This window comes from Peromyscus eremicus, chromosome X (assembly GCF_949786415.1).
Source record: "Peromyscus eremicus chromosome X, PerEre_H2_v1, whole genome shotgun sequence".
In the NCBI taxonomy this organism is placed as follows: domain Eukaryota; kingdom Metazoa; phylum Chordata; class Mammalia; order Rodentia; family Cricetidae; genus Peromyscus; species Peromyscus eremicus.
In genome coordinates this window covers 11,316,504-11,343,458 of record NC_081439.1, presented here as the reverse complement: position 1 = coordinate 11,343,458, position 26,955 = coordinate 11,316,504, and the positions used below count along the sequence as shown (strand labels likewise).

General features: G+C 49.1%; 4 protein-coding genes across 8 annotated transcripts in view; 3 read left to right on the top strand and 1 right to left on the bottom strand.

Moving 5' to 3' along the window:
- Positions 1-686, top strand: part of Otud5 (OTU deubiquitinase 5) — a 32,846-nt gene extending 32,160 nt beyond the window's left edge. For 3 of the 5 annotated variants that reach the window (XM_059250436.1, XM_059250440.1, XM_059250438.1), the window contains one exon: positions 43-686. In XM_059250436.1, the coding sequence (XP_059106419.1) occupies positions 43-167 (125 nt within the window). In that variant the 3' untranslated portion in view covers positions 168-686. The remainder of the gene's footprint in view (positions 1-42) is intronic. The other 2 variants (XM_059250437.1, XM_059250439.1) reach the window with 1 other exon arrangement.
- A 3,725-nt stretch (positions 687-4,411) lies between these two features.
- Positions 4,412-9,298, top strand: Pim2 (Pim-2 proto-oncogene, serine/threonine kinase). The gene is made up of 6 exons (XM_059250725.1): positions 4,412-4,810; positions 4,942-5,051; positions 5,900-5,950; positions 7,521-7,893; positions 8,334-8,510; positions 8,611-9,298. Exons 1-6 carry the CDS (start codon positions 4,438-4,440, stop codon positions 8,772-8,774), a joined length of 1,248 nt encoding a protein of 415 aa, XP_059106708.1. The 5' UTR covers positions 4,412-4,437; the 3' UTR covers positions 8,775-9,298.
- A 1,158-nt stretch (positions 9,299-10,456) lies between these two features.
- Positions 10,457-21,907, top strand: Slc35a2 (solute carrier family 35 member A2). The gene is made up of 5 exons (XM_059250707.1): positions 10,457-10,737; positions 12,096-12,278; positions 17,442-17,593; positions 19,562-20,295; positions 21,637-21,907. Exons 1-5 carry the CDS (start codon positions 10,644-10,646, stop codon positions 21,662-21,664), a joined length of 1,191 nt encoding a protein of 396 aa, XP_059106690.1. The 5' UTR covers positions 10,457-10,643; the 3' UTR covers positions 21,665-21,907.
- A 55-nt stretch (positions 21,908-21,962) lies between these two features.
- On the bottom strand, positions 21,963-26,701 carry Pqbp1 (polyglutamine binding protein 1). Its single transcript, XM_059250708.1, has 7 exons — positions 26,668-26,701; positions 25,909-25,994; positions 23,514-23,625; positions 23,210-23,322; positions 22,850-23,128; positions 22,581-22,644; positions 21,963-22,424 (listed from the first exon to the last, which is right to left on the bottom strand). Exons 2-7 carry the CDS (start codon positions 25,973-25,975, stop codon positions 22,268-22,270), a joined length of 792 nt encoding a protein of 263 aa, XP_059106691.1. The 5' UTR covers positions 25,976-25,994; positions 26,668-26,701; the 3' UTR covers positions 21,963-22,267.
- Between the last annotated feature and the right edge of the window lie 254 nt (positions 26,702-26,955).

Genomic DNA, 26,955 nt, shown 5'->3' with positions numbered 1-26,955 from the left:
GAGGACCCCCATCACCATTTTCCTCTTCTCTCTCCTGCCCAGCAGGTCTGAATGATTGGGATGATGATGAGATCCTAGCATCGGTGCTGGCAGTGTCCCAGCAGGAGTACCTAGACAGTATGAAGAAAAACAAAGTGCACAGAGAGCCACCCCCAGACAAGAGTTGATGGAGACCCAGGGACTGGACACCATCCCTCAAACCCCAACTCCTGCCCTTTGATGCCACCCAACCTTCTTTGGCTTTCTTCCCTCTTGGCTTCCTTCCTTGGTTTCCTCTTTTCCACTTCCCTCTGGCTGGCCCACCCGTGCGCTCCGTCCATCTCATCCCTGCCGCCACCACACTGGTCTCTGCCAGCTGATGTGCTGCCCTATTGCCCCTTGCACAGCACCATCTCAGCCTTCCACCAGGGACTCTGGAAAGGGTGCCGAAGGTAGGCGAGAGGCACACAGAGACAGACCATCTGGCAGCCAGGCAGCCCCAGAAGAGAGACCCTCACACAAAGGAAGTCTTCTGTTTGCCCTTCCTTACACATCAGATAAACTTGTTACCCCTCCCCAGAAAGAATGGCAGGAAAGGCGCGAGTGGGAAATTTTCCTTCCTAGTACCCCAAGAATCTGAGCCTTCAACCTTAAATTTTTCTTTATTAAAATGTACTTTTATCTTACAAAAATCATGAAATCAAAAACGATGCCCATGGTAACACTGGTTCTGAGGGTGGCATCTCCGGTTTGGAGTCGGGCAAGCTGGTCATGGGGCATGGTGGGCAGGCAAAGAGATGGATTTCTGCTGTCTTCTGGCCTCCAGCTCCTCGGAGGGGCCGAAGATGGAGCCAGAGGAAGGTGGCGGGGGTTGCAGGTGGCAGACTGGCTTTGGACAATGAGACCCTGACCTTGCTGCATTCCTATTGCTTCCACGGCCACTAGTTTGTTTACAATCTTGAGGTGGGGGGTCTCTTTGGAGACCATGGCCACTACCCAAGATTGGAGTTTAGGGAGTGGGAGCAGCCTCTGCAGATGGGGCACCCGTGCCCTGCAGGTGTTGACAAGATCCACCATCTGTAATGTCCTTGGCACAATAAAACCAAATGTCAGTTTCCCTGAGCAACTCTGTTCTGTGTGGGGCAGGGGTGGATGGGCCTCTGGGAAGGACAGAGTTTGGTTTGACCTGAAGTCTACTTGTTCTCCAGTAGGTGCTGTCTGTAGCTGGGGTTCATCTTTGATCTGTTTATTAAGTTAACTTCTTGCCAGGTGCAGTCAGTGTAGGTAGAGCCCAGGCGGTTGAAACTAACCTGGGCCATATAACCAAGATTCTGGTTCTTAACAGAACCAGCAACAACCAAACTCTTCTAGAACTGGGTCATGCCTTTGATCCCAGCACTGGGGAGGCAGAGGCAGGTGGATCTATGAGTTTTGGGCCAGCCTGCTCTACAGAGTAGAGTTGCAGGCTTGCTGGGCTACACAGTGAGACACTTTTCTCAGGAATTATAAACTTCTTCAGTGTCAGGTCTCCTTTGTTTGCAGCCCCTACTCCCGCCTACCATAGTTCCAGACGGGAGCCTCGGGCTAATTAAGGACTGTTGGAAGTAAAGGCCATGACTGAACTATGTCTGCGTTTCCACTCTCAACCCTCGTATTCATTCTTAGGATGATCTGATGGAGAAATAAACAGTTAGCTACATGAGTTTAATCAAAGTGACCAGAGGTGACCCCTGCCTGCCTGGGTTTTAAGAAGCTGGAGAATGAAATGGCTAAATCCGTTTCTGTTGTTGTTTCCAAATTCTTTTGACACCTCTGTCCATCCCTCCTAGGGCTTGTAAAGCCCAGGTTGAGAAGGCTGGCTGACCCTCAGATTTTCTCAAAACAGTATTCCCCCCCATGCCTCAGTGGGGTCCCTGCAGAAGGCTGTGTGTGGTGGCCCCACAGTGAGGGTGTGGTTTGCCCGGTGGACGGCCGCAGGGTATCTGAGATACATGGTCAAGCATGAGCATGCCAAGAGGGTTGATTGCAAATCTATCTGCACTTTCTAGCTGTGTGGCTTTGGACTGTCTTTGAGTTTAAAGTGCCCCATCTGCAACTACAGGGGTGATTAATGTCTGCTACCTCATGCTCTCTGATTTGTGAGTATTGACAGAGAATGTGTATGGTCAATAATGTACTACTGGGAACAGTGCCTGGTACATTTGTAGAGCACAAATGTTGGGGGTATTACCGTATTTTGTAAGTTTGTACCATTTGGCCTCAGCCTGCCTCTTGCTACTCTTGGCTTTCACTTGCACTTTGCCCTAACCGTGTCTTCAGCTACCATCCTTATTTGTCTTTTAAGACAAAGGGGTCACCTGAGAAAACCCCGTGTGATCTCATTCACGTTCTCACTTCTGTCTACAACTATCCCCAATAACTGTACTAGAAATAAACTTCTGGGCTGGGGCTGTGATGCTTACTTATCTTGTTTGTTCGTCTCTTAAGATCTACCCCTGCACTAAAGCCTGTCAGGCTCATAGTAAAACACCTAGTAACGTTGGACGAATGAAGGGAAATTAAATGTAACCGTTAGGCTTTGTGTGTCTATCTGTGCCTGTGACCACAGTGAATCTACCAGTTTCTCTGCATTTCAGTGTCTCTGGCGGAGTGTGTATGTGTCTGTGTCCGACGAGGGCTTGTTTCCAGGTGTGTCAGATGGCGACTGAGTGTGGGACTCTGCCCATGACAGTTTGTGTCTGGGATCTGAGAGAAGTGCATGTCTGCGTGGGCCTGTCAGCAACAGTGCATCTGTAGTTTGTCTGGATACTTTCAGTGAGAAGGCTGCATGTCTGATAGTGTGTATGTGATTGGATCTATTTTTGTGACATTGCTTATCTATGTGGTGCTTAGATCACTATATGCCTGCTTTGGGTGTGTGTGTGTTTGTGTGTGTGTGTGTGTGTGTGTGTGTGTGTGTGTCTGTGTGTGTTCGCGCACGCGCACGTGTGTAAAACTATATTCTTGTGACAGAATCTGGGTCCCTCATTTCTGGGGCAGTACACATCTTGATGTAAATGTGGGTATCTGGTGGTGGTGCTGCTGCTGTGCTTGTAACAAGTTTGTCACTTTCTGGTGGGACATACGGTGTTAATTGACCCCATGGGACAGAATGAGTAAGGTCATATCACTGAGTGTTTCTGGGATATTGTTTTCTGGGTGTATCTTCATGTGCATCTAGGTCTAGGATGAGTCTGCCCGAATACATCTGACTGTACCTTTGATGGTCCTCCCTCCCTCTGTGTATGTCTGTGTGTCAGTATGTGACTTGCACACGCGATTAGAGGTCAAAAAACAACTTGTGGGCATTGAATACAGGTTGGCAGACCTGGTAGCAAATACCCTTTTCCTCTGAGCCATCTCCTCTGCAGTTCTTTTGGTTTTAAGTTACATTCTCATTATGTTGCCCAGTCTGGCCACCGATACATGATGGTCCTCCTGACTCAGCATAGAGTACGAGGATTTCACGTGGACTCTACAATGCCTAGCTTTTCATGTATATTTAGGTCTTCCTGGACATGAGGCCCTCTGGATATTTACACAGACGTGCCTGGGGCAGTTTTACCACTTCTTCAGCCTTTCAGTTCCCAACTCTTCTACAAGGAAGTTGTAGTTCACACAAGAACCAAGCCCTTGCCATTACATACATATTCTAGACCCACTGACTGGGTCCAGGGCTAAGTATAACCAGGTTTGTGTAGGATAATGACAATTTAAAAAAAAAAAAACCACCCTATAGGTGCCAAACTGCCATTGACCGCCCTGCTCCCTTCCTTGTCATGGTGGTGATAAATAAGCTATCCTTTCCTGAAGAATGGACCAGCTCTTCTATAAGGGCCCGGTTACAGTTTTGAGGCAAAAGCTGACTGAACTTGGGTGAGAGACACCCTTGCTTGATAGGATCCTGCCTAGCTCCAGGTTCTGAATCTTTTTTTTTTTCCTCTCAAGACAAGGTTTCTCATATAATAGTCCTGGCTGTCCTGGAACTCACCGAGATCCCCTGCCTCTGCCTCCTGGGATTAAAGGCTTGTGCCACCACTCCCCCTCCACTCACCCCCACCCCCCCACCCCCGCCAGGTTTTGATTTTCAAAAGCTTGCTTGGCGTAGTATCCGATCCCAAGGCTGGGAAGCGGCGGTAACAAACCTGCGCCCTAGGAAAGGAGGCTGCACTTTTTTTTAAGTGTGTATACACACCCCACCACACCAACAACCAAAACAAACGGGGTTGTCGCAAAGGGATTCCCAGAACCTGTTCAGCGTGCGTGAGTGCGTGTGCGCGCGCGCGCGCGCGTGTGTCTGTGCGTGTGTGTTTGCGCGCGCGCGGCCGCCCCCGCCCCCACATTTGCATACAGTCCCCGCCTCCGCGGAGGAACCTGGCGTGTATTTGCATAAGGGGCACTTGAAACGTTGATGGTGGCATGCAAATAAGGACTGGCTCCGATTGGCCGGGGTACAGCAGGTGCCGCGTCCGGATTGATCAAAGCCAGGTGGGCGGGGCTGTCGCGCAGGGCGACTCTCCGGGAGGCGCGTGCCCCGGCTCAGTAGCATTGGGGCTGGCGCGCGCGACGAATCTTAACGCCGCGCCGTCTGCGGGCGCTTCCGGGCCACCAGATTCCCTGCCTTCCACCCTGGCGCCCCCCAGCCCTGGCTCTCCGGCCGCTCTGCCCCGGGCATCCACGCCCTGCGGGCTCAGCGGATTCAGCGGGCTCAATCTGCGCAGCGCCTCCTCCATGTTGACCAAGCCTCTGCAGGGGCTTCCTTCGCCCCCTGTGACCCCCACGCAGCCTCCAGGTGAGCGCAACCTCCCGTAACACAAGCAGGTTGGGTGGACTGGAATGGTGGGTGCCGGTGTGGGGGCGAGAGAGTCACGGCTGGGATCAGAGTACACCGCCACCCTGACTCCCTCGCCTCCGCTTGCGTAGGTGGCAAGAATCGGGCAGCTTTCGAGGCCGAATACCGACTTGGCCCCCTCCTGGGTAAGGGAGGCTTTGGCACCGTCTTCGCGGGACACCGCGTCACGGATAGACGTCAGGTATCCCCCTACAGGGGTTCTGGGAGGGTCAGGTGTTTGGGCGAAGGATGGTGGTGGGGTGGCGGGGACGGAGATGCCAGTTGCTCCAGTGGGGAGCCCGCAAATGTGTAGTAGAGTCATAAGGAGCAGGGTTGCTATGTGTGTGAGTGCTCGCGCCTGTCTGCAGTTCAGGTGGGTATGAGGGTGGGCAGGAATTCTGGAAGACTGGGTATTCCTACTGGGAAGGGGGCATATCTTCAGGACTCGACCCCAAGATCCACGGAATGTGCGTGCGTGCGTGCGTGCGTGCTTGTGTGTCTGTGTCTGTGTGTGCGTGTGTGTGTCTGGGAAAGTGGTTTTTTTTTTTTTTAAGTAGGTGTTAAGTGTGGAGTCGTGAGAACAAGAATCCAGATACAGAGTTGTTGTGTTCTGGAGATGGGTAGGATGATGGAGGAGGGCTTGCGATGTCAAAAAACTTAGAATTTGAATGTGGGGATATGGGTCAATGGTGGATCTTTTGTCCACCATTCACAAGCACTGAGTTCAATACCAACATCACGGGGTGGTGGTGGGGGGTGTAGGGAGACAGTGGGAAAAAGAGAAAACAAAAGACAAAAAAACTCCGTTCTGGATTTCAGAGGGTCTTCATGCTTTCCTGACAAGAGCTCAGGAGTAAAGATGTTAGATGGCTGGAGTGAACTTGCTTCTGGGGACTTCAGAGTGCTGGACAGGCATTCGAGCTCCAGTGGGTGTGATATGGATGAGAACTGGAAATACCAACGTGCAGAGATTGGAATTAGGCAGAGGGTCTAGATTGAGTAGAGTCTGGGATCACCGGCTGGCCCCCTTATCTCAGCATTTTTTTCTAGGTGGCCATCAAAGTAATCTCCCGGAACCGTGTGCTAGGCTGGTCCACCGTGGTGAGTGTCTTTGGTGTACGTCATGACCCGTGGACTCCATCACCGAACTCACCTCCTGATTTTTTTTCTAGAGGATATATGATTCCCTGGGCCCTGAAACCGTGAGAACCCCACCAGCCTGTATTTACTGCCTTTATGTGATAGTACTGATTTCACCTCAATTTCCCCAGAGCTCTGGATTCTCCTCTCAAACTCTCCTTTCGCATCCTTTTTCCAAACACGGCTTCTGGGGCTGTTCACAGGACATGCTGGTGGGGAAGGAGGGGCTTAGGTCACTGGTTGTCATGGTGATGCTGGCTGCTTCTCTCCTGCCACCCGGAGAACGCTAACGGACATCAGGGCGGGTCTGGGCAAATTGTAGGTAAGAGAGCTCCCCCTGGCGTGCATTTCAGACAGTCTATGCCGGCCCTGGGTCGGAGAGGGAGGGTGAGCCTGCGCAGTAACTGAATTTGCGTCTCCGTGAGAAAACCTGTCTGCGACTGTGCAAGTTAGTGGGCCTGTAAAGGGCCTAACCTGAGGCAACAAGACCCTTCGCACTGCCTGTTCACGTTGGGGGTGATGGTGGTGGCGTTATTGAGTTGTGCCCGTTGATTAGTAAGACTGACAAAACATCTTATTCATTAAATGTTTGCTTTGTGCCAGGTGCTTTTGCAATTAATCACTGTAAGCTGTTTTGAACAAATGAAAGCCAGGATTGGTGGTGTGCACCTGTAATCCCAACATTCAAGCAGCTAGGATTTCGGGGAATTTGAGGCCAGCTTGGGCTACATGGCAAGATCCTGTCTCAAAAATGAGACAAAATTTAAAAGCCAGAGAACAGCCATGCAGTGGCATAATTATAGGCACTTTGTAAAGTACATTTATTAGAATTCAATATGTACTCGATCCCTTCTACTAACTAACTGCTCTCTCTGTCTAGCATACTGAGTCTTACTCTGTTACTGGGCACTGCTGGCCCCTCAACACTTATACAGTAGTATATTTAACTATTTTTAAAAAATAGTATATTTTTTCAGTGCTAGCCCCTCTTTGCTGTAAAGTACTTCCATTTACAAACATTTATGGAGTATCTAGTGTGCATAAAACTTTCCCTGATCTGGATGTTGGCTAACAAGACAGGCAGATATATTTCATGATTGATAGTGCTTATGCGGGGGGGGGGGGGGGGGGACGGACACTTAAATTAGAAAACACTTGGAAAGCCAGGCATGGTGGTGCACACTTCAATCCCAGCACTCTGGAGGTAGAGGCAGGTGGATCTCTTGAGTTCCAGGCCAGCTTGGTTTATGTACAGATCCTGTCTCAAGCTCCCTCCCCCCTAAAAAGAAAACACTTCAACTTATTCAAATATTTACTGAGCTGCTACATGCCAGATGTATATGGTCTCTGCTTATTCACTCCAATGGGTTTGAGCCTTTGAGAGGACACGGAGGTCTAGGAAGGGAAATGGCTTGCTAAAGGCCAAAATCAGTGCTCTGAAAATAAACTTTGATATATTGACAATAGGGCTACAGACTTAACATCTCCCTTCCTTTTTTTTTTTTTTTTTCCTTTTCATTTCCCACCCCAGTCAGACTCAGTCACTTGTCCACTTGAGGTAGCACTGCTGTGGAAGGTGGGCGAAGGCAATGGGCATCCAGGTGTGATACGCCTGCTTGACTGGTTTGAGACGCCGGAGGGCTTCATGCTGGTCCTTGAGCGGCCTATGCCCGCCCAGGATCTTTTTGACTACATCACAGAGAAGGGCCCACTGGGTGAAAGCCGTAGCCGCAGCTTCTTCACCCAAGTAGTGGCAGCTGTGCAGCACTGCCATGCCCGCGGAGTTGTCCATCGTGATATCAAGGATGAGAACATCCTGATAGACCTGTGCCGTGGTTCTATTAAGCTCATTGATTTTGGTTCTGGTGCCCTGCTGCATGATGAACCGTACACGGACTTTGATGGTAAGGCTTTTCTTCCCTACAATTTATAGTGGGAGGGCTGTTTTTAATCTTTAATTCTTCTGCCTTTTGAGCTTTAGTATTGGGTTGTCCTTGTAACCTTTGACCTATATTGTCCCCTTTAAGGTTCTCGATTCTCAAGCCTAGATCTCTGATAAAGTTCATCTTACAGTTCCTTAACCTTCTGGGCTCTTATTTTTTAGTGTGGGGATCTTGTTAGTGTTGGTTTTTGTTTGGGTTTGCTTTTGGTGAGGTGATCTGTTAACTTGGAAGTACTTTTTTTATGCTATTTTGCTGCTGACAGGACTCTGCTATTAAGTTTGAATCGTTACTGCTCCAGCAAGCAGATGCTCTCCTTTAATTTACAGTTCACACTTGTAGGGGGGACACGGGTTGAGGAAGGGCATGGTCAGAGAAAGATCTAATCCTTGGCTTGTGTGCAGGGACCAGGGTGTATAGCCCTCCAGAATGGATCTCTCGACACCAGTACCATGCCCTCCCGGCTACTGTCTGGTCACTAGGCGTTCTCCTCTATGACATGGTCTGTGGGGACATTCCCTTCGAGAGGGACCAGGAGATTCTAGAGGCTGAGCTCCACTTCCCTGCTCATGTCTCCCCAGGTGAGGCCCACACTGACCCCAGCCCAACAGGCTTCGTTCCTCGCAGGACTGGGGACCCTTTGCTGACTGCTAATCTCCTCTGTGCTTCTTATCCCCACAGATTGCTGTGCCCTAATCCGCCGGTGCCTGGCCCCTAAACCCTGTTCCCGACCCTCACTGGAGGAGATTCTACTGGACCCTTGGATGAAAACACCAGCTGAAGAAGCACCCATCAATCCCTCCAAAGGAAGCCCCAACCCCTTACCCTGGTCCCTGCTTCCCTAGGCCCAGCCAGGCTCTCTGGTTGGAATCCCATGGTCATGCTACAGGGATAGATGGACATCTGTTGACCTGGTTATACAGGTTGTTAAAAATCCAGTATTACTATGGTCAGGGAATAAGGATCAGGGGTCAGAAGATAGCCAAGTCTGCCCAGTTCCTATCCCAATCCTGTGAAGGAGCTCTCCTCTCTGAACCTGGGGTCCCTTGTTTGGGAGGGGGGAGTTACTTGTTTCTTGTTCTGTTAAGGATGTTTATTTGGTTGGATTCCTTCCCTTCTGGGCCCTAAGATTCTTATTCTGACATTGTAGTCCCTACACTGGCACCTCCTATACTACTGCACAAACTTAGACACTTAGTTCAAATGCTCTCACTCGGGCAAGGGTGCTTTCCTTAAAATACCCCAGCAGCTCTTTAGCAAAAGGGCCCTTACCCTGGGATCTCATTCAGCTGCTGCTTGCCTGCCTTAGACCAGAAAATAATTATTCTGGGGAAGGTAATGCCCTATTAAGCCCTATTAATTAGTATCCCAGTGCTCTTTTTTTCTTTTCTTTCTTTCTTTTTTTCTTTTTCTTTTTTTCTTTTCTTTTTTTTTTTTTTTTGGTGAGGGGACCCTACTGTTATCCCAAGTGCTCTTATTCTGGTGAGAAGAACCTTACTTCCATAATTTGGGAAGGAATGGGAGATGGACATCATCGGACACCACCAGAGACTAGGATGGGATGGATGGTTTTGGGGGGATGGAATGGAGGAAATAAGTCTTACTGTTTGTTCTCCTGGGGTCCCCCCTCTCCAACTTTTGCTGCCTCCTCCTGAGCCAGGATTGTCCAGTGGCAAACTGTAAATATGTGCTGGAGGTAGGAGAGCTGCAGGTGTGCCCTCCTGTCCCTTCTCCCCCCTGCCTGGATTATTTAAAAAGCCATGTGTGGAAACCTATTTAATTAATAAATAATGAAGTCACAAGTGGAGCATATACTGAATGTTGAGTTTAGGAGATGGCTGGAGAAGAATCTCGAAGAAAAACACAGTCACAGAGCTGGGCCAGTTGGACGGGTTTTGTTTTGTTTTTAGATGGGGTCTTTTGAAACCTAAGCTAGCCACAAATTTGGAGTGCTGGGATTTACTTGCACAAAAATAAATCCCAGGCTCCAAGTGGAATCTTTCTAGCACTTTCTGTGTAGCTCTTAACTTTAAATCTTAATTTTGTCTTTACTTTCATGCTCCTCCTTTGCATCTTCCTCAACTCAACCTCCCTAGGTTTCTCTAATCCTGGCGTCAATTGTCCTGAGCCCTGCTCCTCATTTTTCTCTATTACGGTGACTAGCCCTCCCTACTCTAGTTCAACAGTGAATCTAGCCGCAGGCTTGTGGCTCGCTTGTCCCGCCTTCTCGAAAGTCCGGTTCCTCCCAGTTGGCTTACGGCCCTTAGAGGGCGGGACCTGGCTGGGAGATGGGAATAAAACTGAGTTTCTGATGGGAGAAGGGTGGTGCCATCTGAGGGTTCCAATAAGAAGCCGAGATGGCGGAGCCACGGAACCAATGAGAGCACGGGGCGGCTTGGGCAGGTGGTAGGGACAGTCGGGGTCAGTAAGGCGGGCAAACGGGAGGTATGGGCCGGGTCTAGTGTCGCGAGCGGGCCAATGGAGATGTGTAAAAGCTGCGGGCGATGGGCTCTGCGGCACCCTGGGTCTCCAGTTTGGACGAAGTTTGGGAAGCCCGAAACCACCATTTTAGAATTAGGCTGGGAACGGGCTAAGTACACCACCTTCCAGCCCCAGCTAATGCCCCGCCCTCCACTCCGGAGGTCCGGAAGCGGACGTGATGGATACGGAAGTAGCCTGCTGTTGCCGAGGGGACGGCACGGGCAGATGCCAACATGGCAGCGGTTGGGGTTGGCGGATCCACCACGGCGGCGGCGGGGCCAGGGGCCGTGTCCGCGGGCGCGCTGGAACCTGGGTCCGCTACAGCGGGTGAGATGACCTGAGGCAGAACAGTTGGCAGGGCGGAGGTCGGGATCCTTAGGGGTGGAGTGATCCTTGATTGAAGTGACAGCGGCATCTCCTGTGAACGGATCTACGTGTGTGTGTGTGTGTGTGTGTGTGTGTGTGTGTGTGTGTGAGAATGTTGTGGGATGAAGGGAGGAGAGAACGGACCATTGTAGGTTGCGGGTAGGAATCGGTCGTTTTGTGGGTGTATGTGACGGTGTCACTGGACTTGGAAATAAAGACTGTTATGAATGTGTAGGGAATTTCCTTTGAGGAGGCTAAGACCACTGAGAATGTTCTGGGGGTGTGCACAATCCTTAGTTGCAGAAGGGAGAGACGATTCTGGGGTGGGAGTTTTTCCTTATAGAAGGGAGAGACGATTCTTAGGGTGGTGGCTTTTTCCTTATAAAGGGACCTTATAAATTGTCAGGGTGGGGCACATCCTTGTATGACTAGTGGATCCATTTTGAGCATGAGACTGTCCTTCATTACATGGAGAGAATGTTCTGGGGATGTCCCATCCAAATGGAGATAGTTCTATTTATGTTAAGTGGGAGGGTTTCTTCCTTATAGGTCAGGGAAAGAACATTCTGAGGGTGCCAAGTCCTATATAGCAGAGAGAGCTCATTGTGACTGTGGTAGAACAAAGAATTATTCTTTGGCTGGGAGGAGGGTGTACAGCAGAGAGAGACTATATGCAGTAGGGAAGGATTTCCTTATGTGATTAAGGTAATCAGACTATTGGGTAACCATTATATGAAATGGGAAAATAGGACAGTCCTGAGGAGGTGGACATCTTAAACAATGGTCCCATTCATTATATTGGGATATTATTTCGTTTATGGGACAGTCCTTCAAGTAGAAACATCACTTCATATAAATCCTCAATTTACTCATCCACAAAATGGGATTTTTCAAAGTACCTTCAGAGACCAAATGATGGGAATCCATGTAAATCCCTTAGTGCAGTGATAGGCATACTGTAAGCATTCAATAAATAAGGGGAATGCTGTCTGAGAAAGCGTTGCTTCCTGGGGGAGGGAGAAGAAGTGAATATGTGTGTCCAGGGCCTGCCCAGGTCATTTCCTCACACCTTAGCAAGGATTTCAGAGTAAGAGCTGGCCAGAGTGGTACCCACTTCTCCCTGTGTGACACATTCGTCAGTAGCTGAGAGTGTGGAATCAGGTAGGGAATCAGACTCTCATTGAGTCAGGATGGGCAGGCAGAGGAAGTTCCAGTGGCTGAGAGGTTTTTGATTGAGAAAAGAGGGGTGAGGTGGGTGGCTGTACCCCACCCTGACAGCTTCTGACCCCATCCTTCTATGTTCCTTCCACTCCCTACAGCTCACCGGCGCCTCAAGTACATATCCTTAGCTGTGCTGGTGGTCCAGAATGCCTCCCTCATCCTTAGCATCCGATACGCTCGCACACTGCCTGGGGACCGCTTCTTTGCCACCACTGCTGTAGTCATGGCTGAAGTGCTCAAAGGTGTCACCTGTCTCCTGCTGCTCTTCGCACAGAAGAGGGGTATGAGTCAGGGAAGGGGTCGGCTGGTCTGATTCCCTGGGTGTAAGCGCACCTGGGAGGTTTGTTTGCTGGGAGAGTATACTGGTATGTCTGAAACTGCTTGGGGAGTGTGTAAGTGCATCTAAGCTTCCTTGCCACTCCAGCTGTGTGAAGTTGCATCACCACTTGTGTATCCCATACACCTGGAAACTGCAGTAGTGAGATGGTCTGTCCACAAGGCAACAGAATACTCAGGGTGATTCAAAGATTTCACTTTCTCCTATGGAAGCCAAGTGTGGTGATGCATGCTTATAGGAAAAGCACTTGGAAGGTGGAGGCAGGAAGATCAGGAGCTCAGGATAACATAGGAAGTTCAAGGCTATCCTGAGCTATATGTGACCCTGTCTCAAAAAAAAAAAAAAAAAAAAAAAGAAAAGAAAGAAAGAAAAAGAAAAGAAAAACTTTGTAAAATGGAGAATTCCATTACACACACACACACACACACACAATCAGAAAGAATAATAAAATATGAAAATCCTGCACATTACCCAAGGTGACTATTCTCAACTCTTGGCCAGCCTGTCATGAAGCAGCATCAGTGCCCTCAGTGCCCACTGCCATCTGTTTATCTTTTACATAGCTGCACCTTTCCAGGACCAGCTGGCTGGAGTGTCATGTACTTGTCACCACAACCGATCAGCATACCCAGGCAGAGCATCAACTAATTCCATGAATTCAAGGCTCCCATGCTTCAAGAAAGAAACAAGCAAGAAGTAAATGAAAATATAATACCTAGAGTTGGGGGTGTAGCTTAGTTGATAGAGCGCTTGCCTAGCATACATAAAGCTCTGGGTTTGATATCCAGTTGTGATAAGTGCCTATAATCTAAGACAGAAGGATCAGAAGTTCAAGGTCACCTTTGGGACGGCTTGAACTATCTGAAAATCTATCTAAAAAAGGAAGCGTAATAAAGATCATACATGATAAAATAATAATAAAGCTGGGTATGGTGGTTCATACCGGTAATCCCAGCATGTAGGAGGCAGGAGGATCATAAATTCCAAGTCTTCCTGGGCTGAAGCAAGATCCTGTCTCAAAATAAAACAAACAAGCCGGGCGATGGTGGCGCATGCCTTTAATCCCAGCACTCGGCAGGCAGAGCCAGGAGGATCTCTGTGAGTTCAAGGCCAGCCTGGTCTACAGAGTGAGTTCCAGGAAAGGCGCAAAGCTACACAGAGAAACCCTGTCTCCAAAAAGAAACCAAAAAATAAAAATAAAAATAAAAAATAAAACAAACACCCCCAAACTACCAATGAACAAAGCAAAGCCGAGACCTGATGGTGCTACTTGAGAAGCTGAGGCAAAAGGATCGTAAGTTCAGTACTAGCTTGGACAACTTTGTAAGAGCCGGTCTCAAAATAAAACATAGGACCGGCGAGATAGCTCAGCAGGTGAAAGCCCTTGCCGTGCAAGCCCTGACAGCCTGCTGTATCCCCAGGACCCGTGGTGGAAAGAGAGGACTGACTTTTGCCTCTAAGTTGTCCTTTGACCTCTATAATTGCACCATGGAATGTGCATGCCCATACTCATACACATCACACGTCATACAATTAAAGGACCGGAAATGTAGCTCAGCTGTAGAGCACTTGCCTAGCTTGTTCAGGGCCATGGGTTCAATCCCCAGTACCATACAAGATGGCTTTATGGGTAAAAAGCTTGCTGTGCTATAATGAAGGCTTAGTTTAAGCTCCAGAACCCCTATAAAACCCAGGCATAGTGGCATGCATCTAATCCCAGTTCATCTTTGTGAGTTCAGGGACAGGCAGAGGACAGGCAGGTTCTGTGGGCTCCCTGAGCAGCCAATCTAGCTGAAATATCCAGCCCTGTCTCAAAAAATAAGGTGGAAAGAACTGGAGAGATGGCTCCGTATAGTTAAGAGCACAGTCTGCTCTGGCAGAGGCTGAGTTCGGTTCCTAGCACCTATGTTCAAGTGGCTCCCAACCTCCTATAACTCCAGTGCCAGGGGATCCAATGCCTATGGCTTCCACAGGCACCTTCACACATGTATACAGACACAACATATATGCATACTTTTAAAAAAAAACCTTAAAAACTAAAATAAGGTGGGGGTTGAGAGATGGTTCACAAGTTAAAAGCATTTGCTCCTCTTCCAGAGGACCCATATTCTATTCCCTGCACCTACACGGTGGCTAAGATTTGTTGATCCAGTTCCAGGGGATCCAACACTCTGCTGGCCTCTGTGGGCCATGCCCACATGGTACACAACTATGCCTGCATACATATGTACCATACATATGTGCACAAACACTCCTACACATAAAAGAAAAAGAAACCTTAAGCTGGGCGGTGGTGACGCACGCCTTTAATCCCAGCACTTAGGAGGCAGAGCCAGGCAGATCTCTGAGTTCAAGGCCAGCCTGGGCTACAGAGTGAGTTCCAGGACAGGCACCATAACTACACAGAGAAACTCTGTCTCAAAAAAAAAAAAAACAAAAACAAAAACAAAGAAAGAAATCTTTAAAAAAAAGTAAGGTGGGAATGAGAGAGGAAGACCCCCAACATCAGCCTCTGTCTTCCACATGTTCAAGCATAAAATCAGAGACCCAAAAGATGTAGTTTATCACTGTTCAAATGAATGTGCCTTCTTTTGTTTTAGTTTTTCAAGACAGGGTTTCTCTGTGTAGCCCTGGCTGTCCTAGAACTCACTCTGTAGACCAGGCTGGCCTCGAACTCAGAGATCCGCCTGCCTCCCAAGTGCTGGGATTAAAGGCATGCGCTGCTACCACTCAGCAGCAATAGCTTTTATCCACAATTTATTATTATTATTATCATCATCATCATTAATTTGTGAGTTGGGCATCCATGTGCTATGCATGCATGTGGAAGTCAGTAGACAACTTAAAAGAATTGAATCTCTCCTTCCTTCATATGGGTCTTGGAGATGGAATTCATGTTATCGGGCTTGGCAGCAAGCACCTTTACTGTGATGAGCCATCTTGCTGGTCCTACTTTGATTTTTTGAGATAGTCTCAGGTCACCAAGGCTGGTTTTTTAACACTGTAGCTGAGCTTGATTTTGAACTCCTGATATTCTTGGTTCTTCCTCCCCAAATTTTAGGATTATAGGGATGCACCACCATGATGATCCACAATTTTAATTTGTTTGCCTACCTGATCTGCCCTCCCTTTCCCTCTTTGAGACAAGACCTCACTCACTGTGCTACCTAGACCAATCTTACACTCAAACTGTTGGGCTAAAATGGTCCTCCTACCTTAGCCTCTGGGGTAGCTTGTGTTACAGATACAGGCACGTCATTGTGTATGCTCAATTTGCTTTTCCTTGAATTAGCTGGTGATAATGTAGCCTTCAGTGTTGAACACTAGCTCAGCATGTGCTAAAGCCCTAGGGTCCATCCCCATCTCTACAAAAGGCAAAGCTCTTGTGTGCTTGTGATCCTGGCACTGGAATAAGAGTCTTTCCTCAGCTGTACGGTAAAGCTTTGTCTGAAAAACCAAAATAACAAGCAGCCTAACCCTAACCTGATGCAGAGCTCTTGGTAGACCTGGGTTTTGAGTTTTCCACTTTTGTGTGAATAGCCACATAATTCTCCACAGAAATATGAATGAGCTTTTTTAGGGTGTGCAGTTATAGCTCTGCAGGACTTGTGATGTGTTTTAAGGTACATACATCACGTTACCTTTTTAACACCTGGAAAATATGAGGTTAAAATCCATTCATTACTACTGAAATAAGTGCTATGATGGGCAAGGGGGAGAATTTTATGGATCAGCATCAGACAGGCATTCCTAGGACCCTGTGCAGTGGTTGTGGAGATCTTCTAGGGGTGACTGTCCTCAGGTAGAACCTAAAAGATGAATTCATCCTTGGATCCATAGCAAGTTCAAGGCCAGTCTGGGGTACATGAAATCTGTCTAAACGAAATAATAATAGTAAGATGGAGGGCTGGGTGTAGAACTCAGTTGGTAGAGCATGTGCTTAGCACACATGGGGGTCTTGAATTTAATCAAGACCCAAAATAAAAATGTGGTGAGCTTTACATAGGAAATGATGCTCAGTTAATTAATTGGAGAAATTCTTTTTTTTTTTTTTTTTTTTTTTTTTGGTTTTTGAGACAGGTTTTCCCTGTGTAGCTTTGCGCCTTTCCTGGAACTCACTTGGTAGCCCAGGCTGGCCTTGAACTCATGAAGATCCGCCTGGCTCTGCCTCCCGAGTGCTGGGATTAAAGGCGTGCACCACCACCGCCCGGCTAATTGGAGAAATTCTTAACCAGACTTCTACTTAATGGTCAAGACTGCAAAGCCTGGTGTGGTGACGCACGCCTTTAATCACAGCACTTGTGAGACAGAGGCAGGTGGGTCTCTGTGAGTTCAAGACCAGTCTTGGCTACAAAGTGAGACCATATCTCAACCCACCCCCTCCAAGAAAAAAAGACTGCATTCATCTGGGCATGTTGGTGCATACTCAGGAGGCTGAGGCAGGAGGATGGAGGAGAATTTGAGGCCAGCCCAGGTTCCATTGAGAGACTGTTTTGAGAAGAAAGGGGAAAAAAGACTGCATTCATCCATAGGGTAGGGGCAGCTTATTGTGTCTAGGGCTGAGAAAAAGATCTGTTTGGTGGGAAATGGATTCTGTCCTCAAGTGGCTCATGGACCGTTAAGGAGCTAGGATGTCTAAAAGCCTTGGATTGGATGTGTAGCCCAGTGGTGTGTGAGGCCCTGGGTATAACCACAAAACAAACAAAAAAGTCTAAAACCTCCCTTCTGAGAGATAGTTGTATAATCCTGCCCAGGAACCTAGAAGCTCTATGTTGTCACGCTTCTGGTTACTGATAATTATTTCATTGTACAGACAATGTCAAGTGCTTGTTTTTTTTTGTTTTTTGTTTTTTTTGTTTTTTTTTTTGAGACAAGGTCTCACTCTGTAGACCATGCTAGCCTCAAACTAACCAGATCCATCTGCCTCTGCCTCCTGAGTGCCAGGATAAAAGGCGTGCGCCACCATGCCCAACTCAATTCTTACTGGCTCTGTTGTACTACTGTAGGAGAAACTGAGCTGCTAGGAGGGAAGAGTAGTTCAAGGACTGGGAGGTGCACAGAGGAGCCAAGCCTGGGCCAATGCTCAGCAGACCCTCCTCCCGCATAGGTAATGTGAAGCACCTAGTTCTCTTCCTCCACGAGGCTGTCCTGGTGCAGTATGTGGACACACTCAAGCTTGCAGTGCCGTCTCTCATCTATACCTTGCAGAATAACCTCCAGTATGTCGCCATCTCCAACCTGCCAGCAGCCACTTTCCAGGTGAGCCCCCAGCCCAGCAGAGCTCCCGGGGAACCAGGAGAGGGAGATACAGACGGGAGGAGGGAGGTGGTCTGCAAAGTGCAGGAACTATGTCACTTTCAGAATGTTCTTGGAACTCCCTCAACTTTGGCTTCCGTATGTGTCAAAATTGGGAATGGGGGGATACTGAGATAACGGAAAATAGGCCTGTGGCCAGACATGGTGGTATATACCTGCAAACCCAGCACGCAGGAGGCTGAAGCGGGACGATTTGGGATTTGAGGACTGCATAAAGAAACTCTTTCCTGGGGCTTAAGAGATGCCTCAACAGTTGAGAGCAGCACTAGCTGCTCTTCTGCAGGACCCAGGTTCAATTCCCAGCACCCACACGGGGACTCACAACCATTTGTAGCCCCATTTTCAGAGGATCTGATGCCCTCTTCACCTCCAAAGGCACTAGCCATGCATGTGGTGCACAGATATTCATGCAGGCAAAACATCTGTATACACCCAAAGAAATACCTGGAAAGAATCCTTGAGTGCTTAGTGATAAGTCTGTGGCATCTGTGGATAGTCTTGTATACAAAAGGTTGATTAAAGGACCTAGATACTACAGCAAGGTTGGCTGGGTTCAAATCCCAGTGCTGCTGCTTTCTAGCCATGTGATTTGGGGGGGGGGGTCAGTCACTTACCTTTCTCTGCCCATCCTTATTTTATTTTATTATTTCATTTTGTTTTCTTTAGACAAGGTCTTATGTAGCCCAGGCTGCCCATCATCTTGTTATGTAATATGCTGTGATCCTCCTGCCTCAACCACTCAAGTGTTGGGATTAGAGGTGTGTAGCACCAGGGCCCTGTTTATGAGGTGCCTGCTAAGCAGAACTCCCAGCTAAGCTATGTCTTCAGCCTTTATTTGCTGTTTGTTTTTTGAGACAGGATCAGTCTAGCCTTGAACTCATGATTCTTACTCCACCTCCTAAGTGTTGTGATTTCAGTCATGGGCCACCAGGTCTAGTTTTCTCATCATTAAATTGCAGATTATAGTGGTGTTCAGTTCCAAGGTAGCTGTGAAGATTAAATGCACTGTTTCTGTTAGAGTGCCTAGACCCAGGCTGGACACATAGTAACCAACAAGTATTTTCTGGCTTTGTTGTTGATTCATTTGTCTGAAGACTTCCCTCATCACAAAGCTTCCTGTTTATCACCTACTTGGAGGGGGTTTTACATACCTCAGCTTTACTTCATAGAGATGGTGCCAGGCCTCAGAGAGGACAGGTGATGTGTCCCTGTCATATAGCTGGGAAAATAGGATTGCGTTGTAGATTTGGGTGTGGCCTGGGACATCATGGCACTGCTACCTTTTTGTAACTCACTGGGAGGTTCTTTGTTGAGAAGATTTCCGGCCCAGACTGGCCTCTGACTATCCACAACCAAGGATGACTTTGAATTTCTGATCCTCCTGCCTCCATTCTCCGAGTGCTGGGATTACAGGTGTGTACCACTGCATCTGGTGCTGGGGATGGAACCCAGCAGTCTGTGTGTGCTAGGTGAGCTCTTGACCAATTGAACTACATCCCTAGCTCTCTGGGAGGGTCTTTGGGAACTACTTAGCCACAAATTAGTCAGTAGTCAGTGGTTGGTTAATTTTTATTTATTTTTATTTTTTTATTTTTATTTTATTTTATTTTATTTTGGTTTTTTGAGACAGACTTTCTCTGTGTAGTTCTGGTGCCTTTCCTGGATCTTGCTCTGTAGACCAGACTGGCCTTGAACTCACAGAGATCTACCTGGCTCGGCCTCCCGAGTGCTAAGTGCTAGGATTAAAGGCGTGCACCACCACCACCGCCCCGGTGGTTAATTTTATTGCCATGGACCCCACCTTATCCTTTTCATTGTGCCTGAAGGCCCACAGTGGGTGCTGTCCCCCAGCCCTTGCACTTTCTGGGAGTTGGGGGCCAGCCCTCAGTGCCTTTCCTACGCAACTTGCAGGTGACGTATCAGCTGAAGATCCTGACCACGGCACTGTTCTCCGTGCTGATGTTGAACCGCAGCCTCTCCCGCCTGCAGTGGGCCTCTCTGCTGCTGCTCTTCACTGGGGTTGCCATTGTCCAGGCACAGCAAGCTGGCGGGGGTGGCCCACGGCCACTGGATCAGAATCCCGGGGCAGGACTAGCAGCTGTTGTGGCCTCCTGTCTCTCCTCAGGCTTCGCAGGGGTATACTTTGAGAAGATCCTCAAAGGCAGCTCAGGTTCTGTGTGGCTGCGCAACCTACAGCTAGGCCTCTTTGGCACAGCACTGGGCCTGGTGGGGCTCTGGTGGGCTGAGGGCACTGCTGTGGCCCGTCGAGGCTTCTTCTTTGGGTACACGCCTGCTGTCTGGGGTGTGGTACTAAACCAAGCCTTCGGTGGGCTACTGGTGGCTGTTGTTGTCAAGTACGCTGACAACATCCTCAAGGGCTTTGCCACCTCCCTGTCCATTGTGCTGTCCACTGTTGCCTCCATTCGCCTCTTTGGCTTCCACCTGGACCCATTATTTGCCCTGGGCGCTGGGCTTGTCATTGGTGCTGTCTACCTCTACAGCCTTCCCCGAGGTGCAGTCAAAGCCATAGCTTCTGCCTCTGCCTCTGCCTCTGGGCCCTGCATTCACCAGCAGCCTCCTGGGCAGCCGCCACCACCACAGCTGTCTTCTCGAGGAGACCTCATCACGGAGCCCTTTCTGCCAAAGTCAGTGCTGGTGAAGTGAGAGCTGGTTGGGGGAGCCAGGGGAGGGGGTTGGGCTGGAGGGGGTTGGGCTTCTGCAGGTTCAAAGTTGTTGCCAGGGCCTGACTCTTGTGGGGTTCGAGGGTTGTTTTTCTCCCATACTTCTAGAGGGATATGGAACTAGGGCCCAATGGCACATGAACCCTTCCTGGTACATGGATTCCCCTCTCCTGAAGGAGCTTTATAGAGCTGCTTCCTCTGCCCCAGGCTAACCTCTCTGGGAACAGGGTTGGGGTACTGCTATTCCAGGCTTTTCCCCACGACCCTCTCCTGGGGATGTCCTGTCTCTCATGCCTGGGACAGTTCATCCCAGCCATCCAGCAGACTGGACAAAAGCCCTGCAGTTCTTCAGTAACGACTAACGACTCTAATGACTCCTCGTGGGGTTCCATTTCCTATTGTATGAGGCCTTCTCTCCTGCACCACCACCCTGGATCATTGTCAACAGCTTGGTCTCTGATGTGGCTTTGGGGCACTTTCCCTGCTGCAGAGAGACCCTGGAAGATCAGCCTGTTGTAAGTGCCTGGAGTGAGGAGAGAGGCACAAGCTGAGAATTTTGCATCAGCTCATCTGGGGGAGAGTGCAATAAGCACTGTTCGCTTTTCAAAGTTTGGGGGTTTGTGATATAATCGGATTAATGATCCAGAGTGTTGGGAAAGGGGGGAGGGGAGGTCCTTGAAGTGGCTGAATCTCGTGTAATTGAAGAGACAAAGACGAAGGATTATCTTCTGAAACATCCAGAGAGGAAAAAGAAAGCAGCCAATCCCACTCTTGCAGCCCATTGGCTGTTTAAAACACCCTTACTTCATGGTGGGTGTCAGAATTGATGAATCATGGAACCTGCACCCCTGCACTCCCCAAAGCTTATTAACTCCTTAACTGTATCCCAGATGTGTGTGCGTGCGTATGTGTGTGTGTATGTCTCTGTGTGTGTGTGTGTGTGTGTGCGCGCGCGCACACGCACGCATAAATACACGCATGGGAGGTGCCTGGGCTGTCTTTGCTATATGTAAATAGGGCCACTGGATCTTTATTTTTGATTAATTTGTTCTGATTTTTTTGGGGGGAGTTGTTTTCTAAGGAACTGTAATGAACATATGTCAGGACACCCAATGCCAAATAAAGATGTTGTATTTATTTAGTCCATGTGTAGCTTTCTGACCCAGGGGCCCGCTCTCTCCACACAAGCACCATTATTAACCCCAGGTTTCCTAGCTTACTACTACCGCCCTCGCTTGCTCAGGACACCCAGCTGCCAGCCCACCCCAGCTTGCTGTTTCTCTTTCCTTCCCGTTTCCACCACAGGTTGCTCACCAAGGTGAAGGGTTCGTAGCTGCTGGAATTGAAGACGCTGGCCTGCCTTCGATCTCCCTTCTTGCCCTGGCCCAGCTGGGACTAAACTCTCTATCAGTATTAGGGGTGAGGCAGACATGGGAACTCCCTGTCCCCACCAACCCTGCCCCACATAGGGCTGACCTGACTAACCTCTGTTAATGGGCCCGCCTCAACTCCTGCTATCTTTGCAGTATTTCTTAGGTGAGTTTCTGCAAATAAAGTGTGTTTTGCATCTTGTCAACTTGGGTTGGAAAGCCTAGAACGAATGAAGAAAGGAAGCACTCAAGCCTCATGGATCTGATGCACAAAAAAAGCTTTTATTAAAAACAATAAGGGGGTCGAGCAGTGGTGGCACTGGCCTTTAATCCCAGCACTTGGGAGGCATAGGCAGGTGGATCTCTGTGAGTTCCAGGACAGGCTCCAAAGCTACACAGCGAAACCCTGTCTTGAAAAACCAAAACCAAAAACTAATAAAGGGGCCAGGAGTATAGCTCATTGGTGGAGTAATTGCTCAGCATGTGCAAAGCTCTGGGTCCTATCTCTAGAGCGGCAAGGACGAAAGACAGAAAAGTGAGGGGCCAAAGCTTCCGGGGACAAAGGTTTAGTCCTGCTGTTTGGTTCGGGAGGCCTCGGCATTGGCGCGGAGCACGGCCCCTGGGGAAGGGTATGGGCGCTGCTGGAAGAGGGGCCCCGCTGCTGTCGTGTCTGCGCCGGTCTTGGCCTCATTCCTCTTGGGTAGTCCTGTTGACCACGTGCCCCTGGGGACAGCAGAGAATTAGAGGACAGGCAAAGGAGGTAGTGGGCACCCCCCACCTGCCCAAGGAAAGAATGGGAAGAAATACAAGAGGAGGGCTACTGTTCACAGGCACAGCGACAATCATGAAATAAGAGGACTGGCAGGGGGGTTCACTTACCGGGGTGCATCTGAGTATGAGCTGGGGTCCATGGGGTCTAACTCTTCATCTTTCCGGCTCCCTGCTATAGAAATAAGTAGCTGGTCAAATTCTTCCCTTGAGGTCCAAGGAGCCCCTGATCATAGAGCCCCTCCGCCCAGGAAGCAGTGGTGCCAGGGGATGCCATGGCCGACAGCACGCCTCTCCAGGAGCCCAGGTCTAGGCATGCGCTCCATTCTGTGCCCTGGTACCTCACTTGACTCATTCAAGTCCCAACCTGATCTGCTTACCCTTCTTACTCTTGGGGTAAGGAGCCAGCTCTTCTCTGCGATGGTGGCGCCGGTCTTTGCCATCTTCCCGCTCTGCTTTCTCATAGCCCCGGTCCCGATCTCGTTCCCTGTCCCGATCTCTCTCCACTTTGTCATAGCTCCGCTCTCGATCCCGCTCAGACTTCTCATGGTTCCGTTCTGCCTTGTCATGGCTCCTGTCTGGCTTCTCGTGACTTCGGTCTGGCTTCTCATGATTTCTGTCCAACTTCTCATGATTCCGGTCCAACTTGTCCTCGGTATCTGTGGTAACACAGAAGTCCTGAAAAGCCCCTCTCTGAGACTGCAAGAATCACTAAGACACCCCTGCATTTGCCAACTCACCTGTATTACTGTTCCTGAGTTTCTTGGCAGATTTGGTAACGACAAAGTTGGGGTCATGTGGTGAGAGCCACGACACGAGGTCTGTCTCCACATTCCAGTAGTAAGGGAGTCCACTGTGGGCAGGAAAAGGGAAGGGAGTATCAGCACACATAGATGTCCCTGATACCAACTGTCTCCCCAACCTCTGCTTAGATCAGCCCCATGGCTCCACATGCAGATCTCTTCCTTATGGAGCCCACAATAAGGGATTAACACAGGAAGGGAAAAGCCAGCCGTCCCTCCTGCCTCATGGTGGTAGGCTCACCAAGAAGGGTCAAACACTTTGTACCAGCTCGGTGGCAGACCCTCTAACCGGGTGGCCTCATAGTCAACAGGATCATCGTCATAGTCCTCAGCAATAATCTCTTCCTCTGGCTCTGAAAGACAGGGGAAGAGAAAAGTACTTTAAGAACCTGGGAGTTCTCTTTCTATACCCAGGACCTGGGGCCATAACCACTCACATCTATACCATTGGATGTGGAAGACATAGAGGTATGTGTTGAGTTGATAGAGAATCTTCAAAAACTGACTAATTCCTGAGTTCAGATACCACATGGCCATGTATCATCTAAACCTATTTAAACGACATGGGTTTGAAAAGCAGTGTGTGTGTGTGTGTGTGGGGGTGCCTAAAAATAATGGCTCATCTATTCACCTTCTGAACTGTGATAGGTTTCTGAGTCATGTATAGCAAGGAATTAGTCCAAACAGTGCTCTGAATCTACTTCTAAGGGCTGACATATAGTAAGCCTGCAGCAAGAGGTCTGGTGATAGTGGAATAAATATTATCAGCCCAATGCCTTCCAATCAGTAGGCCCATAACAGGTTCCAGCTGTGGGTATAACAATAAAATACATATGCCATGCCGAGTGGTGGTGGCATATGCCTTTAATTGCAGCACTCAGGAGGCAGAGGCAGGAGGATCTCTATGAGCTATGTCCAGTTCCAGGACAGCCAAGGCTACACACAGAGAAACCCTGTCTTGAAAAACCAAAAAAAAAAAAAAAAGCACATGCCAGCCCAGTGACACCAAAAGAGATGTCAGGTATGATCATCCATATTGCTATTGCTAATATAAACTATCAGCAGTGGGCTCAGTACTCAAAAGACTTAAGAGAAACAACAATGATGTGGAGTTTGCCTGAAACCCTGGATTCATACCCTAGCACCACCAATAGTATGATGCACTTTCTGGTGCCTAACACACCATATAGGTTAAAACTCATGCCAGAGCTGGGCGGTGGTGGCACAGGCCTTTAATCTCAGCACTCAGGAGGCAGAGCCAGGCAGATCTCTCTGAGTTCGAGGCCAGCCTGGTCTACAGAGCGAGATCCAGGACAGCTCCAAAGCTACACAGAGAAACCCTGTCTCAAAAAATCACACACACAAAAATAAAAACCCTCATGCCAGATTTTATTATTATTGGCAATAATGTGTAATTAGCATCTAGTAATACAGTAAACCTAATTGATAGATGATCATTTTAGTCTATTAGCATAACATATGTGCTGGGTACTTAGCCCCAAATAAATGTTAATAGGTTATAATGCCCATTACCACTTACATCTGCTGAGTTTAACCATAAAACATCAACACCCTGCCACTGTATTTGAAACATAGACTGCAGGATATATGATTCTTATTAAATAAGTACTGGCTTAGTGTGGTGGTGCACTCCTTTAAACCCAGCCTTAGGGAAGCAGAAACAGGCAGATCTCTGTGAATTCAAAGCCAGCCTGATCTCCATAATGAGTTCCAGGCCTGCCAGAAATACAGAGTGAGACCATGTCTCAAGCATTAATTAATGACCAAGTAGTCACCCCCTTTGGATTTATTATAATCATCTCTGGTGTGTGTATTTAAAAGAAAAAAATATCTGGCCTGGAATTCACTATGTAAACCAGGCTGTCATCTGTAATCCTTCTTTGCCTGTCTCTGAAGTACTGCCTAGCTTTTGTTTTCCAAGACAGGGTTTCTCTGTGTAGTCCTGGCTGTCCTGGAACTCACTTTGTAGACCAGGCTGGCCTCGAACTCAGAGATCCTCCTGCCTCTGCCTCCCAAGTGCTGGGTTTTAAAGGAGTATGACACCACCACCGGGCCTGCTTAGCTTTATTTTTTGAAGACTGGGTCTCACCAAGTTGCCATGGCTGGCCTTGATCTCCTGGGCTCAAGCCATCTTCATATCTCGGCCTCCTAAGTATCTGAGACTATTGGTACATGGCACCGTGCCCATTTGATTCATGGATTAAATTAATTCACATAGTACTTACCAGGCAGTAGTAATGGATATCAGGAAATTAGATTGACAGTGGGATGCCTGCCAGGCCATGCAAGATACCGAGTATCAACAATAAAGCCTGTCAAGGAGATGTACCTCAATAGTTGAGCACATTCAAGAGCCTGGGTTTGACCCCAGCAACGCAAGGGGGGAAAAGGTGTGTGCTTTGGGGCTGAGGATGATGATAGAGCGCCTCCTAGGCATGCACCTGGTTTCGAAGAGGGCGGGGGGGGGGGGGGGAGGCTGAGGGGGGGGAGGGGGAGGAGGCTGAGCGGGGGGGGGGAGCGGGGGGGGGGGCGGGGGGCGGGGTAAAGAACAGAATAACAGACGTCTGTTAACACTGGCACATGGTAGATCATCATTCTGTTACTAGCTTTCTCACCGGGCTCCAGATGTTTGAGGATGCCCCTCTTTGCCAAGCGGCTCTGCAGTGCAACAGGGAGCGGCATCGTGGGTTGCTGACCAGTCCTAGGAATCAACAGACAGTATGAAGGGCAGATCCGATAAACATTTCAGTCAGGATATCGAGTAACCATGCACCACACTACAGCGTGGGCTCATTTGACCCCGACCTACCTAACTGCACCAGTAGCTGGAAGGACAGAACAAAAATGAGTGCTAAAAGATGAAAGCGAACCGGGTGGCGGTGACGCACGCCTTTAATCCCAGCACTCGGGAGGCAGAGCCAGGTGGATCTTTGTGAGTTCCAGGCAGATCTACAGAGCGAGATGCAGGACAGGCACCAAAGCTACACAGAGAAACCCTATCTTGAAAATCAAAAGAAAAAAAAAAAGATGAAGGCGATACGTGACAGAATGGTCGGGACTACTACCACCATCACTCACTGACCGGGGGCACCGGGGACCGGATACACAGAGACCCAGTTCCTCTCCAGGCCAAGGCTCCACCAATCACCGGAGGGATCAAGTATATCACACCCGCAACCCAGAAATGGGATCACCCAACGTTCCTCTAAGTCAGCAAAGTGGGAGGAACCAAGGCGCTGGGATAGGGGTGCCCACATGCCAACACCCTCTGAAGCTTGCAAAGAAAGCTCCCGCCCCGGCGTTACCAGCAGAGCTATACAGACGATCAAAGTCTGTCACCCTGGCCCCCTCTCTCTCTTTGTCACTATGCTTACCAATCTCGAAGGGATCTTCTTTTAAAGCACAAACCGTTCCCCACACGCCCCAGACGCAGTTAACTGGTCGACTCCAGGGCTTGAAGTGAACGGATGTGGCCAGCCGGGCTAGCCAATAAGAACGCACCTTTGGCCTGACGTAAGCAAGGAGAACCAATTGTTTCCTTGGCCTGCGTACGACGCCCCCGCGCTTGTGGGCGTTCCCGAGGGGGGGAGTGGCTCGCCCGTGCGACTGACTGCTCCCGGCCAGACGCTGGCGCCATGGAGGAGTACGCTCGCGAACCTTGG

What these genes read in the sequence shown, in the direction of transcription:
- Pqbp1 (XM_059250708.1), bottom strand. Translation starts at nt 25,975, where the DNA reads ATGCCGCTCCCTGTTGCACTGCAGAGCCGCTTGGCAAAGAGGGGCATC. An exon ending in CCTCAAACATCTGGAGCCCG is followed by an intron (nt 23,626 to 25,908) that starts GTGAGAAAGCTA and finishes CCTGTCTTTCAG; the next exon opens with AGCCAGAGGAAGAGATTATT. An exon ending in TCATACTCAGATGCACCCCG is followed by an intron (nt 22,425 to 22,580) that starts GTAAGTGAACCC and finishes TGCTGTCCCCAG; the next exon opens with GGGCACGTGGTCAACAGGAC.
- Slc35a2 (XM_059250707.1), top strand. Translation starts at nt 10,644, where the DNA reads ATGGCAGCGGTTGGGGTTGGCGGATCCACCACGGCGGCGGCGGGGCCA. An exon ending in ACCTGGGTCCGCTACAGCGG is followed by an intron (nt 10,738 to 12,095) that starts GTGAGATGACCT and finishes CACTCCCTACAG; the next exon opens with CTCACCGGCGCCTCAAGTAC. An exon ending in GCTCTTCGCACAGAAGAGGG is followed by an intron (nt 12,279 to 17,441) that starts GTATGAGTCAGG and finishes CCTCCCGCATAG; the next exon opens with GTAATGTGAAGCACCTAGTT.
- Pim2 (XM_059250725.1), top strand. Translation starts at nt 4,438, where the DNA reads ATGCAAATAAGGACTGGCTCCGATTGGCCGGGGTACAGCAGGTGCCGC. An exon ending in TGCTAGGCTGGTCCACCGTG is followed by an intron (nt 5,951 to 7,520) that starts GTGAGTGTCTTT and finishes TTCCCACCCCAG; the next exon opens with TCAGACTCAGTCACTTGTCC. An exon ending in ACCGTACACGGACTTTGATG is followed by an intron (nt 7,894 to 8,333) that starts GTAAGGCTTTTC and finishes GCTTGTGTGCAG; the next exon opens with GGACCAGGGTGTATAGCCCT.